The following is a 20646-nucleotide window of genomic DNA, read 5'->3' on the forward strand; positions in this document are numbered from 1 at the left end:
AAATGAGGTTTTGGGGATGTCTGGTGGGTCCCCGATGCTATGGGTCTGTGTGTTCCTGGCCTGGGGGACCCCACGCGGAAGGCTGAGAACTCAGAGGGCCAGAGGGAAGTCGAGGTGGGGGAGCAGGGCTGCTGGAGTGGAAGGACATCTGCCGAGCGCCCAGACCCTGGGGGGACTCAGGCAGAGGCCGCCCCCCGCGTGGGGTGCCCACTCTGCTACGCATGCTTTGTATTTTTACTGCATTTTCTGTCCTCGTGATGTGAAGGAAATAAACACAAGACCATAAAGGTCAGAGAAAGCGGGTCCCAGATGGACTCACTTTTGTTTTTAGATGGACTTTGGCTGCAGGTCAGCCTGCCGTGGAGCCCAGTGCTTTAGGCACCAGGACGCAGCAGCAGCTGGGGCCTGGCAGCGGTTGGAGGAGGGGGCAGAGGCCGGGGCCCTTGGTGGTGACTCTGGGAGCTGGTGAACACCTTCATCTGTTCTAGTACTTTCCTTAGGGCAAGTTGCCTGTAGCTTCCACGGTCCGGCTCAGAGGCCCCATGAGCATGGCGTGTCCCCCTCCCTGTCTCTGGGGACATGTCTTGTCAGAAGTCAGTGGCCTGGCAGACCCTGCGATGGGACTTACCGGTAGCAGTTGTTGGTGAATTTATTGTAGCTGGAGAAGGCGATGAGCACCCCGAACCCAACGCCCAGTGAGAAACACACCTGGGTGGCGGCGTCTATCCACACCTGTGCGGAACCAGACAAGAGAGGTGACCGCGGGGGTGCGCGGGGCCTGGGACACCAGCTGTCGCAGGGCCACCGAGAGCTCCACGGGACAGAGGGGAGCTGACACACAAGATAGTCATCAACGAGCCGTCTCAGCCACGCGATCGGGGCAAATGCCGTCTCGGGGATTGCGCCCGCCGCGTCCCCGGCCCGAGAAAGGCTCACGGAGGGGCGCTGTCTGGGTGCTTCATGGGGATTTCTCCTGAACGGCAGCACCGCTCTGCGCACGGCCAGACCTGTAGGTCACGTATGATGATGCTACGGACGTGGCCGCCTTGGCCAGACGTGCCCACGGATGTCTGCATCTTTCCCATGGTGTTTAAAGCCACGGGCTCATGGTACGCACACGGTGACACCCACGGAGAGGCCGTGAAGCCCAGACAGCACGTGTGCTCGCCCAGGGCAGCGCAGCTGGGGCGCACGCCTGCCGAGTGTAAGCCCGAGGCTCCTAGTGGCACCAACGTGGTATTTTTTAAAAGCCACAACTGTTCCCGTCAGGGTGATGCAGAGACCACCCGGGGATGGGGGCACTGCCTCACCCCTACACAGCCCCCGGTCGGGGTGGAAAGCAGCTGAACCCCCCTCACCCCCGGCATCACCCCCAGGAGGACCACACCTGCTATCTGAGGGCTCTGGGAGCTGGCTGGCCCTGGGGACTGCCCCCGAGCGTCCAGACAGCCCACGGTGCAGGCCTGTGGGTGAGAGCCCTCAGGCCGTGACAGCAGAGCTCGGCTGGGAATGCCCCAGGGTGACTGGCCTCAGTATGACCTCATGAGGGAGCCCGACAGGATGCAGCAGAGGAGGTGGAGCCCAGGGCTGCTGGGCCGTGCCACCTGCCCACAGACCAGGGCCAGCCGAGCCTCTGTCCTTCAGGCAGCCTGCCCGGGGTCTCGGGATCACCCCGCTGTCAGGGACAGTGTGTTCCAGGCAGCGGGCTAGGACTCGGCGTGCAGCCTCGAGTCGCTGAGGGGCGAGTGGGCCAAGGGGCCTCAGCTCTGCCGTCCCGCTTGCGCTGGCCATCAGTCGGCTCGCTTGGCCAACGCAGGCAGGGGCCGTAGTCCTGGGAGAGCCCTGCCCCTGCTTTGTGCCTGGCCCTCGCCAAGTCAGTGCCCACCCCTGAGACTTTGCACATGTGACGCCCCCTCTGAGATGTGCCTCCCGGACAAGTGTCTGGGCCGTTGCTCACTGCTGCCCTGAGGACCCAGCTCTGGACCCGGTCTGGGGCCCATCCTGGAACCTACCTGGTAGCCTCTCTGGGCCCACCTGGAACCGCCTTCCTCCACCCCTGGACCCATCCTCTCCTGCTGGAACGGGAGCTCTCCAGGATGGGACTCTGTCCCACCCTGTGCGACTGCCCCAAGGGCTGCAGAACCAGGGTCTGGATGCCATCTAAGGAGGCTGACCCCTGGGGGGAACCCTTGTCCATACAGGGGTCCAGAAATGGATCCCCAGGACGCAGGGAAGCCTCTGTGTCAGAACAGAGCAAGGTCCAGAGTGCCAGGAATGTGGGAAGAGATGCAGCAGATGTCCCTTCTGTCCTGTCTGCTCTGGAAGGGCCCCTGTGTGGCACCTCTGCTCCTGACCTGTCCTAGACCAGTGGGGATGAAGGCCAGGCGTCCTGCCTGCGGCAGGCTCCATCAGGTCACTCCAGACTGAACCCCAGGGGATGGGTGAGGGTCAGGCCTGGGATAGGGCTGGGGAGCCCTTGATTTGATCAGGGCCAGCTCCTGCAGCTGTGTCCCTGGGGGCATCTGGGGTGCCTTCCTCCAACAGTTAAGCCCCAGAGAAGGATGCCTAGGGCCACTTGATCTCTGAATGGGGCCACCAAGAGTCTGCAGGGTGGAAGTATGGGCAGCACCTGGGCCAGGAGGAACCCCGGGGGGACACCCCAGGATGACCACCAAGCCAGTGAGGCCCCACCCCTGCCCTATCCAAAGGTCAGCCAGGACCCTGCAGCAGGACAAGGAATGGCTCCACCCTCTGGACGGGGGGTCACATGGGCCTGTCCCTTTGGGACCTCAGGCTCACTGGAGCCCAGGGGTTGTAGGCCTGCTCTGTCCTGGTCTATGCCCCTTCCTAGCCCCGAGCTAACAGGTGGTTGGAGAGGACGAGACACACTGGTTTGTCGAAGATATCCGTCATCAGCCTCCCATTGGCCATGGGTTCATCCATCACCTACCTATGCACATAGTTATCCAACTGTCTGTCATCTGTCCATCCGTCTATCATCTATGCATCTGTCTGTCCATCCGTCATCTGTCTGTCCACCCGTCTATCATCTATGCATCTGTCTGTCCATCTGTCATTCACCCACCCACACATCCATCCATCATCTGTGTATGCAGCCATCTATCCATCCGTCCATCCATCATCTATCCATCACCCATCTGTCTGTCCATCTGTCCATCCATCCATCATCTGTCTATCCATCATCATCTATGTATTCACCCATCTATCGTCTATCTGTCCATCTGTCTGTCCATCCATCCATTATCTATCTCTGTGCACCTATTGTCTTCCACCTTCTACCTACCCTCTATCGTCTGTCTAATGTCCAACAACCTCTCGTCTGTCATTTACTCTTCTCTGCTTCACACGTGAGCATCTTTGCGCACACACGGGCACCGGTCTAGCTTCCTCCTGTGCGCTGCCTGGTTTTCCTGCCCAAGCACTAGCTTCCTTATGTTGCCCTCCTGTTATTTTCTTTGATTTCCTCACCACGGCCTCTGGCCACTGACCCCACAGCCACTCCCCCTGCAGGCATATCTGCGCAGCCCTTGGCTTCCTGGCGCATGGCCACTGTCTTCCCTTGCTGATGCAGAGCGTGCGTCTGCTGCTCTCTTGGCCTCATTGCCTGTCCTTGCAGGGACTACCCAGTGCCATTTCCCTGTCTTTGTCCATGGGTGCCTACTTCTGCTGCTCCCCGACTCCTGGGGACTTCCTGGGGCTTACAAGCCACACCTGTCTCCCCTTCTATCTGTTCCTACTCATTTCCACTTCAGGGCGGTGCCTTCCTGCGTCCTGGCGGGTGCCACAACGGACTCCCCCACACCTAGTGGCACCGGGTAATGATCCTGCAAACATCCCCCTGCCCCCAGCTTTGTGCCCCCCACACCGCAGCGACCCTTCCCCATTATGTCCCATGGCCCTGCCACAGTGAGTCCCCTGGGTAGCCCACCATCCGCCAAAATCGAGGGCACCTGCGTTTTCCGTGACCTCCTGAGAATGCTGCTTCCGGCCAACGGTCACTCACATTTCTGGGCTGTTTCCCTAAAATGCTGCTGCCCCTTCTCTCCCCCTCTCTTGGGAGACCTCTGTCTGTCCCATGGCCTGGCCAAGCCCCCTCTCTTCCATAGGCTGTCTCTGAGAATTGTGGTACAGAGTGATTGTTCTTTGTCGAAGCAGCGTGTGGCCCACCTGCAGACGGAGTGTTTGCTGTGAGTGAGTTAACTCCCTCCCTCGCGCCATGGGCGCCATGAGCGTCTCACCAGCGAGCTTTGGCTTCCTGGGGAGGGAGCCCTGGTTCACGCAACCACGATGAACCAGACCTGCGCTTAGACCTGCGCTCCGGGTGAGCGGCCACACTTCCTGGCACAGGCCGGGCAGCCCAACGGCGCTCATCAGAGGAAGCTGAGACGGTTCCTCCGGGAAGAGGGATGGGCGGAGGGAAAGACGCCCACTGGACGCAGCCTTCCGGTCTGCTCTCACGGGAACAGAGCAGGGCTCTCCTGCCTTAACTTTCTCATTTGGTCCACTCAGCGCCCGGCTATGCCCACGTCACCCGACGGTGAGCCCTGCTTGGTGGGGTCCCGCATGCAGCCGCTCTGGCCGGGCCACCTACATGTGCCACATCTACAGGCTGAGTCAGAAATTCCGGCCCCGCTCCTGCTTCCGGGATCTCCTGAGCCTGCCCCAGAACACAGCAGTCCCATGGTGTGGAGCCTGCCCGTGTGTGTGGCCCGGTGGGCTGTGGGCGGAGGGCATACTCACAGAAGACTCGCAGAGCCGACGGAAGTCTACGCTCAGGTACGCTCTGATGCCATCGATGGCCCCAGGGAGAGTGATTCCTCGCAGAAGCAGGGCGAAGAGGACCACGTACGGCATGGTGGCCGTGACCCACACAACCTGGGAGAGCACAGCATCATCAGGCGGCACCAGCCACCTGCCGGCAGGGCGGCTTCACGGTCACCCTGGTGGGTGGCCTTTTGCCGGGAAGCCCATCATCCCAAACATTTGCAGGGTGCTGGCTCAGCAAAGTCCCTGCAGAGGGTGTTGCTGCTCTCCATCCCGAAACTTTCCCAGGGACTGAAATGGGACAGATAATCTGGCAAAGAAGGGACATTCTTCTGCATTTGGTCTGCAGCAGTGGGCGGGGAAGGGGGTGCTGAGCTCCTGAGGAGTGAGACGGACTGAATTTCACGGGTTGTGCAAATACACACCCATGTGGTGTGTAAACGGTGGGCCCTGGGCTGGGGCAGGGCGTAGCCTGTCCTTACCGAGGCTCTGGGTGCTGGCCCTTCACTACCCGTATAGAGCAAGCAAGGGGCACATTTTGGTCAGAATTGCTTTGGGTGCCCAGATAAAAACCAAAATATTTTCATCAGTAAAAAACAATTTATGTTGTGCTTGTGGTCGTGCTGGAAACACCCTGCTGTGAGTGCCTTCCCTTGACACCATCATTAACCACGGCCAGTGGTCGCTCCTCAGCCTACCACGGCCCAACTCTCCACTCCCCAACCTATGACGGCGCCTGGTCCACAGCCCAGCCTACCACGGTCCCCGGTCCACTCCCCAGCCTACCACGGCGCCCGGTCCACTCCGCAGCTGGCACGGTCCACAGCCTCACCTTCCCAGAAGTCTTCACTCCCTTCCACAAGCTGAAGTAGAGCAGGATGATGACCAGCACCAGGCAGGACGTGAGCTGCCACCGGGGGGGACCCAGGTCATCGATGCCACGGCTCTCGTGGAGGTGCAGCACGCCGCGCCTGCGGAGGAGAGGGTGGGGGAGGCGGGCCTGTCAGGAGTGCCCCCCCCCCGCACCCGCCGAGAGCTGTTTGCCCAGGGCCCTTCCCTCCCCCCCACCTCGGCCAAAACCCAAAGAAGTGTGTCCCAGCCTGATGGGACTGGAGACCCCCACTCCGGAGGGTCAGGCCCACCAGCCCCAGCTGAGAGGCGGGGTCTGCACGCTCGAGGGAGCCCTCACCTCTCACCCTTAGCACCCCTGAACTCTGGAGCTGGGAGAGGAAGGGGTGCTTCCCGTCCGAAGGAAAGGAGCTTCAGGGACCGGATGCAAGGTGCCCAGGGATGCGGGCACCGTGGGGTGGGCCAGGGTCCCATGTGCAGGGCCGAGGCTGAGCAGACTCAGAGCAATAACGCAGGATGTGCCGATGCCTCTGAGGCGAAGAGCTGACGGCGCTGGCCCCCGGCCCCCGCTGCCTCAAGGCGGGTCCGCGGGTAACAGACCCAGGAGGAGTCTGCTCTGGGCTCGCTCAAGACCCGCCTCCCGGAGGGCATCCATCACGAAGACAGAACATGAGGCCATGAAGACGGAGCAGGGCGGCGGGCTGGTGGAGCACGGCCTGTGCACCCGTATCCCCGGAGATCCCTGCGACCACCTGGGGGGGCCTGGGTGCCTCCCCACATGGTGTCCCCTCGGACCCCCGACCACCTGCGGGACAGGTGGCGGCACCATCACCTGCTGCCTCACCTCCACAGTTGGGTTCTGAGTCGAAGCGGACGCCGGCTTGTGCTGCTACTCCAGGAGGTGGACGGCCCCATTATGATAGGAGCCGTCACGGCCCAGATTTGTGAGGTAAAGAAAATAATCCTGACACCCAGGTCAGAAAGCTCCAGATCCCAGAGCTCCCCACTGGCTCTAGGCATCACGGGACCATGTTGGAGGGATTCGGGTTTTCAGACTCCAGAATCAGGCTTGTGGCAGGGGAGGCGGTGACGGGCGTGAACAGAGCCAACGGCACTGTCCGAACTGTCACATCAACCTCCCTCCTTTCTAGAGTGTGGGTCACCCCCCGAGGCGACGAGAGCCCCCGCCCCCACTAGACACACGCATGCGGTGTGAGGTCAGGGACCTGGAGCCCCCAGGGCAGGAGGAGGAGGAGGCTCCTGCTGGGACAACACTCAGGCGGCTGTGCCTTGACTGTCCCGTCCAGGGCTTCACCGCCCCGCGCCTGTCCGCCCCGGGCCTGATCCCCATGGCCTGTCCTGCCCAGATCTGTCCTCCTCGGCGCTTTGTCCGCCCCGCCCGCGCCTGTCCTCCCTGGGCCCTCCTCCGGCAGCAGACTTCCCAAAGCCTCTGAGCCCCGTCTCTGTGGAGGGGTCCTCCCCTTCCATGTCCTGGTTCCCCAGCCAGACCTCGTCCCCAGCCTCCTGTCACTGACAGAAATCTCCTCAGGACGACCGTGCTGGGTGAGGCCACATGCCCAAAGGCCCTGCCACACCTTGGCCTCCTCACAAGGCCTCACACACGCGTGTGGGTCACACACCTCAGCCTGGCGGCAGGTGGCCACTTACTCATTTGTCCAGGAAAGGAGCCCAGCGGCCCGTGTAGCCTCCTAGCCGGGGGCTTTGCTCGGGCTCCACAACCCCACACACACTGCGTTCACTTGTAAACATTTCAGATCGACTCTGGGATCAGCGTGTCTGCACAGGTTCAATTCCCTCCCGAAGACGAAAACTCATCTGGCTCTGAACTTACTTGAACCTCCTCAGACAGTTTAGGGGACAGGATGCTGCAGAGGGCCACTGGCGGGGCACAGGAGCCAGCATATACTGACCCTGCCTGGGGACCGCCCCCAGGGACTACAGACAGTCACGGGCACAGAGCGGGAATGACCCAAATTAACTCAGAATGGGCAGAGGACTTAAACTTAAAAACTTATAATTGCAGGTTCTTGGAAGAAACAATAGGGGTAAACCTTTGTGACCTTGGGTTTTTCAATGGATTTTCTGATATGACAAAACAGGTAAATTGACTTCATCAAAATAAAAAAAAAATTTTTGTGCATCAAAGACACTATCAGCAGAGTAAAGAGGAAACTCACAGAATGAGAGAAAACATTTGCACATCATATATTAGACACGAGACGAATATCCAGGATAGACAGAGTTAAGACTCTCGAACAGAAAACCCCTCCAGAAAGCTCAGCTTGAAGACAGACAAAGCGGGTGCATCTGACCGGGGAGCTTCTGCACGGGGAGGGGAGCCCCCACCCAGAGGAAGTCGGCCTGCCGATGGAAGGAAACACCGGCAAGTCAGTGTCAGTATATACGAGGTTAGTATATACGAGGTTAGTATATACGAAGTTAGTATATACGAGAAACACATACAACTCCACAGCAGAAAACAAACAATCTGATTAAAAAAGGGGGGGGGGGCAGATCTGAGCAGACAGTTCTCCAGAGAAGACATGCAGCTGGCCAACAGACACAGGGCGAGAGGCTCAGTGCCCCTCACCGCCCGGGAAACGCAGCTCAAACCGCAGTGAGTTAGCCTCTCACACCTGTCAGGACAGTTTTTATAAGAAAGTCAAGAAACGACACGTGTTAGCAACAAGGTGGAGACAAGAGGCCTCCATGCACAGTAGCTGGGAATGCACACTGGTGCAGCCACCCGGGAAAACAGTATGGAATTTCCTCTAAAAATTAAAAATAGAACTGCCCCATGACCCACAATCCCACTTCTAGGTATTTATCTGAAGAAAATGAAAACACTAATTTGGATACACATTTGCACCCCGTGCTCACTGCGGCACCGTTTACCACACCAAGATGCCGAAACAGCCTGTGTCCAGGAACGGATGAACAAAATGTCCGTCCGTCCGTGGAATGTTGTTCCGCCTTAAAAGGAAGAAAACAGACCTGCTACACACCTGGAGGACATCAGGCTCAGTGACATAAGCAGACACAGAGGACAAAGGCTGGACGACTGCTCTTATACGAAGTCCCTAGAGTTATCAAACTCATCGAGTCAGAAAGTAGGACACTGGGTGCCAGGGGCCAGGCTTGGAAGGGGCGGAGAGGGAGTCAGTGCTGCACGGGAGCAGAGTTTCCATCTGGGGCACAGGAAAGTCCTGGAGACGGATGGTGGTGACGGCTGCGCAGCACCGGGAGCGTGCTTAGTGCTGCTGAACACACGTAAAAACGGTCCAAATGATACGTTTCATGTTGTGTATAATTTATCACAATTTAAAGAAATTCCCCCAAATGAAAGCAAAATATGTTTCAGGAAAACGAAAGCAGAGAAAATTCGTTGCCAGCAAGCCTACGCTGTAAGGCGTGTTAAAGGAAATTCCTCCGATGGAAGGAAATGAAGCCAAAATGGCAATCTGGGTCCACGTAAGGATGGGAGATCACCAGAAATAGCAGCCACGCAGGTAAATACACAAGTTACTCTTGTATTTCAAATTTATTTAAAATGTACCTATTTAAAGCAAGAAGAGGAGCAACATAGCACGGAGTTTATAACATCCTGGAGGGAGAAAACCCAGCCAGGGACGGGCTGGGAAAACGGAACTGTGTTGCAAGGCTCCTAAATTACATGAGCAGTGGGATGATGCCACCTGACAGTGGACGATGAGAAATTAAAGATGTGTGTTGTAAACCCTATAAATAACCACAAAAGTTACAATAAAGCTTATTAGCTAATAGCATAGTTAAAACGGGGGCCTAAAAATTACTTAATTCAAAAGGGGGGATACAGAGAGGGACAAGAAACAAAGAGATGGGACAAATAGAAAAAAGTAAGGATGAAAGACTTAAACCCGACCATCGGGTTAATTCCCGACTGGGAGCCCCAAGAACTAGCCAGACATTGTTCTGCCGAATGACGAAGCAGGGCACAGCTCCACACGGTCTACAGGAAACGCACTCACGAGACAAGCCTCATGGGTTAAAAGCACGAGGACGGGAAAGGTACCAATGCAAACACGATCCGTTGGGAGACAAGGGTGATCACTCTGCTGCCAGGCGGAGCAGTTTCAGGGTGAGGAATGTGACCAGGAGCAACATTTGGAACTGCAAAGGGGTCCGTTCAAAGACGTGAAATCCGTAAACACACACACACTCTGTAACACCACCCCAACATGCATGAATGAAGTCGACACTGATAGAGTCGGGAAGACAGAGAGGCAGATGCACAATCACAGTTGAGAGTCAATACTCCTTCTCCGCAGCGGGGGGGACAGTGGACAGTAAGGTGCGCCCACCATCCTGCACACGGGGCAGCTGCTTCCCCGTGACAGCAGAACACCTGTTCTTTGTAAGTGCGCCTGCCGTACTCCCCAGGATTAAACACAGGCCGGGCACCAAAGGTCTCAGGATGTTTTGGGGATAATGAAGCTTTACAAGTATAGTATGTCACTCAGTCTGAATTAAATCAGAAATCAATAATAGAAGCATATCTAGAAAACCTCCAAAGATTTCAAAATTAAGTGGGAAGCTCCCCAAGTCTCCCATGAGTCAAAGAGGGAATCACAAGGCAGATCAGAGAGTACCTTGAATTGAATGGAAGTGGAAACAGCACATGGAGCTTTGTGGAGGCAGCTAAAGCTGTCTCTTGGAGGCAAACGTGTAGCTTTCTAGTTTACCTTAGAAAGTAGGCAAAGGTGTGCTAAATGTCTATAGAACTGGGGGACATTTGAATTGGTTGGAGTTACATGGCCTGTTTTGGGATTTCCAAGCCCACAGGTCCTGTCCTGACTCAGCTTCACATCCGTCCAGCAAGTTCCCTGCACCATCTCTCAGCCCTGGAGCGACAGCCATGAGCCTCTGGTTTCGGCTCTGAGCCTGCCGTGTCTCCTTGTGCATGCCCACTAGGGACTGAAGTTGGGGGTGTGGGCAGGAACTGGGGCTGAGGACAGCACTTCTGCGGCAAACACCAAAGGCCCCACTTTCTCGGGTAAGACGTAACGAAAGTAGCAGTGACATCGTGCTTCTCCGTGGAACCCTTTCCAGACCTCCAAACAAAGACAGGTGGTCCCAGTGGTGTCACATGGTGCCTTTCAACCTCTCTGTGAGATTTTCATCTCAGAACTGTGAGACGTCCTCGCTGGAAACCTGAGTCCTCATTTTGTTGGTGTAATGACGGACGGAACCCAAGCCAGCCCTGAGCACCTCTGAGTTCCCCTTGGTGCGGGGGCCCTGAGCACGGACCCCCAGGCGCTTATCTGCCACTGCGTCTGCCTCTCCACTTTCTGGGACGGAGGGTCCCCGCAGACCCCTTCCCTCTGATCACAGCCAGGCTGAGTGCAGCCCAGGCCCGGTCCGGCAAGGAGGCGCCTTACACCTGGTCAACAGCAGAGCAGTGTTCTCCACCAAGAAGAGCAAACGGCTTTCTCTTCCTCCATTGTCACCTGCTCCGCACAGCAATTCCCATCCACACCCTTGAGAGCTTCCCCGAGTCTCCCTTTCTCGCAGCTGCTGTCTTTCGGGCAAATCGAGAGGGACAGATGGCAGGCGGGCTCTGCTGGCCTCTGAAACCAGCCTGTCCCTCCCGAGCGCTCCGTCTGGCTCGCGGCCCCTCCCTTCCCCTTCCCTGTCCCTCGCACACGTGCGCTCTCCTCCAGTCCCAAACCAACAACCACATCTTCCTAAACACCCCAGCACGTCCGGTGGCATGTGACCATCACCCTGCCCTGGCCACACTCTTTCTGACCACGACTCAAGGAAACCACCCGTGCTCCCGGCTGCAGCTCCAGACCCGGCAAACCTGCCTCCCACGTTCCTGCCCCTTGATGCCACTTCCCACCATGGAGACACGGCGCCCACACAGGGCACAGAAACCAAGCATTCGGATTCTCAGAGTCTGAAACATAGTGTCATTCCAGGTGCTGAGTGTCTACCGGTCCCGTGAACACCCACCACCCAACACCGAACCCCCTGCCGGCAGCGCATTGCCGGATGCTGTGACCGGGTTCGGCATCGTTTCAGGAGGGCTCCTGGGCAAGTGTCCGGATTCTGAGGGGAAACTACGCACCCACAGGGGCATCAACAGCCTTCTAGCCTCAGCCACCCAGATGGGGACAAGGGGAGGGGGCCAGGAGCCAGTTCCGAGAGGACCCAGAGAAGAATGGACTTGGGGAGAGCCACGCACCCGCAGGTCATGGAGGCCACGTGCTGTGGAGCCTGGGGGACGGGAGGGCCCCGGGAAGGCCCCTGGATGTGGGGGCCGAGGAGGGACTCGGGCAAGAACTGATGCTGGTTTGTAAAGAAAGAGGAACTTGTCAGGAAAAGCAACAGCGGGGGCCCCTGTAGGGCCGGTCTGTTTGGCAAGGCTGGAGGGTGTTTTCTGTGCGCAGGCCCGGTAGGAGTACGGTGGCCGGGGACTCCGGGCGCAGGCGGGGGGCGGCCCTGCGGACTCCGGGCGGGCTCGCCTTCCTGCCCCAGGCAGCCTAACAGCGGCTGGGGCTGTGCCACGTGTTGTTCCAGTGGACCCGCGCAGGTGCATGGAGAAGGACGGTCCCGGTGGCACTGAGCTGCCGTGGCCTGTTCTGCTTCCCCCGGCACTGAGGCGTCCCCCTCCAAGGGCGCCTCCGGGCCGCTGGAAGCAGGATTTGGGAACGCGCCTCCAAGAGCCCAGAGGACCACAGTGCGGGCGCGGGACAGGGGGACGGGGGGGTGGGGGGACAGGGGGACAGGGGTCCTCACCGCACCCTCGTGGGGCAGCAGGGGGAGCGCGGCGCCGCCCCGTGTCCCTCCCTCCCTGGGGCCGCCGACACGGTGAGCACCGCGGCCCCGGTCCCCCACTCACTCGAAATACTCGGTGGCAGGCGTGGTCCTGAAGGTGTCGTTGGGGCCGGAGCTGGAGTTGCCGGCGTGGGCGTCCGAGCAGTTGGGGCTGTTCCACGTGTTGTTACAGTGGACCCACGGCAGGTCCACGGAGAAGGACGAGAAGAAGTAGTGCAGCGCCCAGGCGATGATGACGTTGTAGAAGAAGCCAACGTACAGCGAGATGAGGATGACGGTGAAGCCCACGCCTGGGGCGGGAGAGCAGAGCCGTCAGCCGCGTGCCCGCCCGCCCTCCTTCAGCCCTGCTGGCTGTGCTCCCGCACCAGAAACTGAGCCATGTCTCTGCACACCCAGAGACAGCTCGCAAGAGCAAGGGTGCCAGGCTTCATGCTGTGATCCCAGACAAGGGGCTGCACCCCAACCTCCAAACCTACCGCGGCCATCTGTGTGCACACAGATCATCTAGGATCACCCTGGTAGAAGCAGGTCACCCACAGACATACAGGGTGACTATTGGCCACATGTGGCCCTCCACCACCACTCACAGCCACTCGGCATCAACCAAGGCCATCCAGGGCCACCAGGCCATGCAAAACCATCAGAATCATTTATGGCCACCAAGAGTCAGCAAAGATCACCCCAAACCATTCAGGGTCACTCAGGGACATCCAGAGCCACCAAGGAAGACCCAGATCTCCCAGAGCCATCCGGGGCCACCAACGGTCCTTAGAAATGCAGGTCCTCAATGGCCACTGACAGCTACCCAGAGCCATTCAGAGACATTTATGAACACTCATGGCTGCTCATACCCCCTCAAGACTACCCAGGGCAAACAGTCACCAGGGTTCATTTCACAGCTACCCAGAGCCACCTGGAGTCACACAAAACCATCCCTGACCACTAGGGGCCACCCAGAGGCATGCATGACTGACCAGGGTCACACAGGGCCAAGCATGACCGTCCAGGGTCAGCCAGAGCCATGCATGACCGGGACCATACATGACTGTCCAGAGTCACCCAAAGCATGCATGACTGTTCAGGGTCAGCCAGGGCCATGCATGAACATCCAGGGTCAGCCAGAGCCAAATGTGACTGTCCAGGGTCAGCTGGGGCCATCCCTGACCATTCAGTCTCCTAAAGCAGGCCAGGGCCTTGCATGGCGACCTTTCTAGGATCACAAAACCTGAGATTTAGGATCAGTTATTGAGGGGCTCCTGGCTCCCGGGGAACTAGAGCAGAGTGGCAAGCACTCTTCGGGGCTGTGCCATCCTGCCTGGTGGCAGGTGGCTCTGGCCCCTCCCACTGGCCAGGACTCTCTTGCTCAGTGCTTGGTAAGCCGCACTCCGTTGCCCGCTCCGGGCCCACCAGGCTCCACACGCAGCTCTTTGCATTTCAGCTTCCTTCACGGCTTTGCAGACACGGCTCGATTGGCCTGGAGCTTTGATTTGCTCTTTCAAAGCCTGGTTAGGTGCTCTGCCCGGTCTTGCTCGCTCCTGGCTGAGGCCGTGGCTAGGGGAGGACCACGCCTTCAAGGCGATGTTTATAGGAAGTGGTTCAGGTGTCTTTCCTGGATGTCCCCCCGAGGAGAAGCGATCCTCGCGCTCGGGACATCACTACAGATCTCTCCCTGCTCTGGAATCAAGAAGAGAAGCCTGACATTTACTCGTGCGTATCCATCAGACAGATCCTGCGTCAGGAACGTGCTAGAAATGAGAGCGTTCTGGTACATAAACCCTCTCGGAAAACATGTGTCGTAAGCGGCGATGATTCAAACAGCAGTTTTCTTTGCAAGGGCCCCTCCGGAGTTGCAGTGGTCAGCTCTGAATAACGGGACGCTGTTCTGCTCCCTGAGTTCCTGAGGACAGAGGCTCGGTTGTGATTCACAGCAAACCCACCCAAGCAGCCGTGTTCCTGGGAGCCGTGCTGTCGGGGAGCCGTGTTGTCAGACAGCTGTGTTCCTGGTAACCGTGTCGTTGGGGAGCCGTGCCATTGGGGAGCTGCGTCGTCGGGGAACCGTGATCCCGGGAGCCACGTTGTCGGGAAGAGCATCACGGAAGGTCTTCTTGGGCAGTGCCCGACTGTGCCTGCCTGACTTGAAATCGTTTTAAGGTTTAAACTTTGTGTGCAAGACCTCAGCTTGAACACGGGAAACTCAAAGCAGCCTGTGAACCAACAGCAAAGCCCATCGGAGTCCACTGTGTGACCCAAGAGCTAAGCCCTGCGCTGAGTGCACGGCCCTCCGTCTGCACTGGCCAGGGTTTTTTGACCTTCACTCCAGGGAGACAAGGTCGCCCCCAAGAACACATGGGCTCGCTCCCTGGCTGCCTGGCACCAGAGGCTCCTGCACACTAGCTGCTGCCCCCAGGGGCCCGTGCCTCAGGGGGAAGGGCATGGCTGCCCAGGACAGCGGCCATGAGTGGGGTGGACAGAGCCTCACGAGCTCCCCTGACGTGTCGTTCCTCACAGGCCGGCTCGGGACAGTGACCCGCCACCCCAGAGTAGCGGGCTCAGCCCTCCCCTGCGTTCCCATGGGGCCTGCTCCTGCCGGATGCCAGCGGAGCCCGGGCCCACGCGTGAGTTCCGGTCGTAGGTCTCATCACCAGTTCCCAGTTCCTCTTTTCCTTAGTATTTCTTTAGATTAACTGTAGAACCTTTAACCTTCACGTTAATCTGGGTGTATTTTGTCTTATTTTAAGCCACTTTAAATTCTTTTTAGAAAGAGGAGCTTGATATTTCACACTAAAATACCATTGAGTACAAAATATCAGCCTTATTTTATATTCATAAAACAGGGTGGCAGGACACCTGGGTGGCTCAGTGGGTTAAGCCGCTGTCTTCAGCTCAGGTCATGATCTCAGGGTCCTGGGATCGAGCCCCGCATCGGGCTCTCTGCTCAGTGGGGAGCCTGCTTCCCCTCCACCCTGAGTCTGCCTCTCTGCCTACTTGTGATCTCTCTCTCTCTGTCAAATAAGTAAATAAAATCTTAAACAAACAAACAAACAGGATGGCAGGGTTCCCATGGCACACGTTAGGGTCTGCATGGGGCACAGAAAGGGGGCACCCTGGGGAAGCAGGCACTCGGGCCTCGCAGGTGTGGCCACCCTGTCCCTCCGCACCACCCGCCAGAGCCGGGTCACACCAGCAGCAGCATGGACACCGGCTTCAGGAGCACATCAGGGACGCCCGCCACGGCAGATGGTCCTCACGGAGCAGCCCGGCCTTCCTGACAAGGGTCACTGCTTGTCACCGTGAGGAAGGCACAGACTCCTCTGTCAGGCTGGGCGTGCTTAGCCTCTGCTGGGTCTGCACGCATGCGCCCGTGCGGGAGGAGAGGGACAGAGACAGGGAGACAGGGAGAGAGAGACAGATAGGGAGAGACAGGGAGAGACAGATGGAGAGATAGAGATAGCGAGAGACAGGGAGAGAGAGAGAGCCCACCCACAGGGGCCGCGCGGGCTGGGGCACAGCCCTCCACGCGGACAGGTTTCCACAACTGGACAAAGCTGTCGGGCCGTGTGGAGCGTGGACGTGGCCCTGTGGCACGGGGTCGGTTTCTGAAGCAGCCAATGCTGGCCGCGGGAGCTCAGGAAAGAGGATTCGCTCCGGGTGGGGGTGCAGGCTCGGCCCCGGGGAAGCCTGGAAGCCCACGAAGCGGACGCCACGGCCCGCAGTCCGCCGGCAGCAGGGCCAGCGTCCCCCCACGCGTCCCCGGGGGTACCCGAGGATGGCGCACTTGATCTCGGTCTGGACGGAAATGCCTCCGCGGGGAAGGCGCCGAGCCCCCTGCAGGCTCGGGGCGGCCGGGGCGGGGGTCCCCCGCGTGCCGTCCCTCGGGCCCGCGGCCTGTCGCGTCCCTCCGTGGGGGTTTGCGGAGGACGAGGCCGGCATCGCGCACCTCATTTAAGCTTTGACTTCCGCGAGCGACCCCGTGAGAGGGACTCCCGGCCCCCGGCGCGCAGATGGGGTCGGCCGGTCCCGCTCCGGGGACGCGAGTGGCGCAGAGGTGCGGAGGCCGCGCCTGGCTCCGACTCGGGGCCGCAAGCGGAGGGAAAGGCGGCGGGGGCCGGGGTCGGCGAGCGGCTGCTCGGAGGAGGCGCGGGGCCCGGGAGGGGCCTCACGGCCCGTCTCGGCGTCTGCTGCAGGGGAGCCCCGGGGCCCCAGCCCGGGCACAGCCTCCGTGAGCGACGGCTGTCCTCTCTGACCTCGACATCCACCCCCCAACCGTGCGTCCTGGGAGACCGGGAGGGCTTCCGCCGGCTGCAAAACACACGGACCTTCCCGCTTCGGAGGAACTGCCACGACAGATCTTACAGGAAGTTTCCTCAGGAAGCCGGGGGGTGCAGACCACGCCATGCCCCCGGCCTCCCCCACGAGGCCTCCCTGGGCCACGGGCTCCTGCGACGCGGCGTGGCCTGGTGGGCAGGTGCACCCCGGAGGTGGATGTGGGGCTTGAGCCCGGTCTGGAGCCCGTGCCCTCTGACCCTGACGAAGGACAGGGTGAGCCCCTCAAGCCCACTAACCCTTGGTGCCCGGATGTCCAGAAGGGGGACAATGTGGTGTGGGTCCTCCCCGGGGCCCCCACAAGGATGGGGTGAGATGACCACGGAACGGCCGGCCACGGGGTAGCCCCTTGGCTCAACACGACGTGTGTCTGCTTCCTGGTGCCGCGACTTCGTGGCAGCAGACGGCGGGCTTGGTGAGTACCCAGAGAGCTGGCCCGCCGCTAGGAAGCCCCAAGAGAGCAGAGGCCTAGTCTATATGGCAGACAGACAGATGACCGCGGATACAGACAGACAGACAGTGGTGGACAGAGGGACGGATGACAGGTGGACACCCGATACACGGACATGCTACGACCGCTGCGGTAACAGACAGCTGATGCCCCGCAGGTGACAGGGGGCCGGATGGATCCGGAGAGGACAGACAGACAGAGAGCACCACGGCTTGCACCGTGTCCCTCCAAAGCTCGTCTGCTGAAGCCGAAGCCCGGTGCTGTGTGGTGCGACCTCGCTGGGAGGCAGGTCTCCGTACAGCTAGGCAAACTAAGGCGCGGGTGTCGGGACGTGCCCTTGTCCAGGGTGATGGGTGTCCTTAGAGGACAGGGACATCTGGTTCCAGAGACACGCGCAGAGGAAAGGTCTGGAACGGAGCCTGTGCCCCAGCCCTCTGAAGGAGTCAGTCTTACCAACACACCTGGATTTTGCATCTCTAGTCTCTGGTCAAACAAATGTCCCCTGGTTAGACCACCCAGCCTGCGGCGGTCCTGCGGCAGCCGGACAGGCAGCGACAGATGCGTGGGGGAGCGCAGAGGACAGACTGACAGACGGACGGAGGGCTGGCCTATCTGCCTCATTGACAACGACACCACTGGCGACTAGCACGCCGGCCTCACCGGACAGCAGGGGCTCCCGAGGCCTCCGTCAGGCGGCCTCTTACAGTAGGACCCAAATGGAAACGGGTCTGAGCTCATGCCCTTGTATGGGGAGGAGAGGGACAGAGACAGGGAGACAGGGAGAGACACAGACACAGCGACAGAGGCAGAGAGATGGAGACAGAGAGACAGAGAGAGACACACAGAGAGACAGAGACAGAGATAGAGACAGAGTTAGGGACGTGGACGTCCAAGGGCACCAAGACCTAGCGAAGCAGGACCGAGCACACACAGCAGGTGGGGGCTCGCTCTGGGAGCCCTGAGCTGACGCAGCCTGTGCCACAGGAGGGTGTGAGGAGGGTCCGGGCCGTTACCTTTCAGGACGGGGCAGATCTTCCAGACGCCAGCAGCCCCCTCCCTGTTGAACTGCCCCAGGGCCAGCTCCATGTAGAAAAGGGGCATTCCGGCAATGACCATGAAGAGCAGATAGGGGACCAGGAAGGCACCTGTGGGTAGGACAGCTGGCTCAGCCCGGGGGCTGGGGAGGCCACCTGTGATCACCAGTGATCGCCACATCTTGGGCACGACCGTCTGCTTCTCCGGAAGCTCCCTGCACGGTCACCCTCCAAAGGGAAGTCCCGGGCTGTGTGGGGCAGCCTGTGACCACCTCGCCTGGGCCCCTCCAACATCAGTGCCCTGACACGTCCCTGCGGAACCCCAACCACCCCCTGTGCCAAGTCATGAGATCAGCCTCGGAGCAGGGCAGGCCCCCCGACAGCTCGGCTCCTGGGGCTGCCCACCCTGCCTGGCCCATACACCTGGGCCTCTGTCCCTCTCGAGCTGTCGGTCCTCTGGGCTCTGAGGTCCACGTCTGACCCTATGGGGGTTGTGCCACCCATCCCCAGTTCCCCGTCTTCAGCGTCCACCTCGGTCCGAGGCTGCAGTGGACAGGGGCGCTGGAGGAGCTGGAGTCCCCGCAGCATGCCACCCCGTCCTCCTGGAGCTGCACTTGCCCCAAGCATGAATCCAGGGCCCCACGGCTCTGCGTCGGGTGAGGGGTCTTTGCTGCACCTCCCTTCCTGGGCCGGGGAGGGGGCGGAGGGAGGCCCCGCTGTTCTGCTCAGGCCTCGTGCTACCCCCTCAGGGCGGGTGTGCTGGAAGGCCCTCCCCGGGGGGCTCCTCCAGACCCTCCTCGCGCAGCCTCGAGGGACTGACAGGCCACAAGAGCCCACGGGGGAGCGAGCACCCGCTGAACTGGCTTCAACGTGTGGGTGACGCAGTCCCTTGTTTTCCTGCTCTGCCTGGAGCCTGGAGCCGGCTGGTGTGGTTCTCAGGCTGGGCGCGTTCGGGGAGCGAGATGAGGGCTCTGCTCCCAAGTCGAGGGCCTCCGTGCACGCTCATAACACGGACTGAAGTTGGCCCAAGACTAAGGGTGTTCGAGGACTTTCTTTCCAGAGCAACAGTCATCTTTGGAAACGGAGGGCAGAGCCCTAGTGCCTCCCAGCACCTCCTCCTGGGCTCAGCGTCCCGGCTGGGGAGGGCAGGTCCTGCAGGAGGCTGCGGGGCCTCTGCTCCTACGTCTGCGCGGCCCCCTACCCCAAATGCGGGCCCCGCCCGGGCGCAGGCAGGAGCCGCGGCCTCCCAGCGGCCGGGACTCACCGCCGCCGTTTTTGTAGCACAGGTAGGGGAACCGCCAGACGTTGGCCAGGTCCACCGCGAAGCCGATCACGGACAGGAGGAAGTCGATTTTCTTGCTCCAGGTCTCCCGCTCCTGGGTGCCCAGGGGCGTCTGCGTGGGGTTGGCGAGGGTGGAGTTCGTGAGCTGCACCCCATTTTGCTCCTTGACCAGGACGAGTTCCACCGCCTTGGGGCCCATGGCGTTGGGTTCCTTAGCAGGGGCCGCGGCGGACGACATCGGTGCCGCCGGCCGCTTGTTTTCGCTCATGGGTGGACGGAGCCTCGGGCTCCGCGCTCAGGGCCTGCAGTGGGAAAAGAAGCACACACAGAACCGCGATGGGTTAGGAGCCCGAACCACTGCGGCAGAGCTCGGAGGCAACTCTCTCCATGTCTTTGGGGCAGAATCCATTCCAAGCAGCTAGACTGACAGAGCCAAGGTGGAGGCAGCAGGAGACGGGCTAGATCTCGCGGGGGCTGGGCGGGGGTGGGTCCTGGAAACCTCACGACAGATGCCACCTTGCTCCCTCCTTCCCTGGCGGCCCTCTCTGTGCCAATTACAGTGCAAAGCTGTAGACCCTCCGGTTCTGCTTCAAGTAATGCTGCCGAACGTCACCTCCACCCTCCCCACATGGCCAGGGATTAGTTTCGCAATCTTCACCTAGCGCCCAAATGTAAGTCTTTCGGGGCACCCGGGTGCCTCAGTCGGTTCAGTGTCTGCCTTCGGCTCAGGTCATGATCTCAGGGTCCTGGGATCGACACCCACGTTGAGTCCAGCTCCCTGCTCAGTGGGGAGACTGCTTCTGCCCCTCCCCCTGCCACACCCCACCCCACCTGCGGTGCTCTCTCTTCTGTCTCTGAAATAAATAAATAAAATCTTTAAAAAAAAAAGTTTTTACAACAGTGCGTATGTATTCTTTACACACAGCAGTAAAAGCAGAGAGCAAATCCTTATAACCCAAATCAGCCGCAATGATGCAAGTTTCAAGACAGCGATTCCAACAGCTTCTTCCAGGAATGCCCACAGGGTGCACTCCTGTGGCCCAGGGATGCCGTGCCTGCCTGGAGGAGGCGGGCACAGCAGA

General features: G+C 59.9%; 1 protein-coding gene across 1 annotated transcript in view; it reads right to left on the minus strand.

The window, feature by feature from the left end:
* Positions 1-19851, minus strand: part of SLC6A3 (solute carrier family 6 member 3) — a 33291-nt gene extending 13440 nt beyond the window's left edge. Inside the window, exons 1-6 of the mRNA XM_059416454.1 lie at positions 19547-19851; positions 18262-18393; positions 12539-12764; positions 5618-5756; positions 4762-4896; positions 629-732 (exon numbers count right to left, since the gene is read on the minus strand). Coding sequence (XP_059272437.1) covers positions 629-732; positions 4762-4896; positions 5618-5756; positions 12539-12764; positions 18262-18393; positions 19547-19832 — 1022 coding nt within the window. The 5' untranslated portion in view covers positions 19833-19851. The remainder of the gene's footprint in view (positions 1-628; positions 733-4761; positions 4897-5617; positions 5757-12538; positions 12765-18261; positions 18394-19546) is intronic.
* Positions 19852-20646: the final 795 nt, after the last annotated feature.

Source organism: Mustela nigripes, chromosome 12, assembly GCF_022355385.1.
Source record: "Mustela nigripes isolate SB6536 chromosome 12, MUSNIG.SB6536, whole genome shotgun sequence".
Lineage (NCBI taxonomy): Eukaryota > Metazoa > Chordata > Mammalia > Carnivora > Mustelidae > Mustela > Mustela nigripes.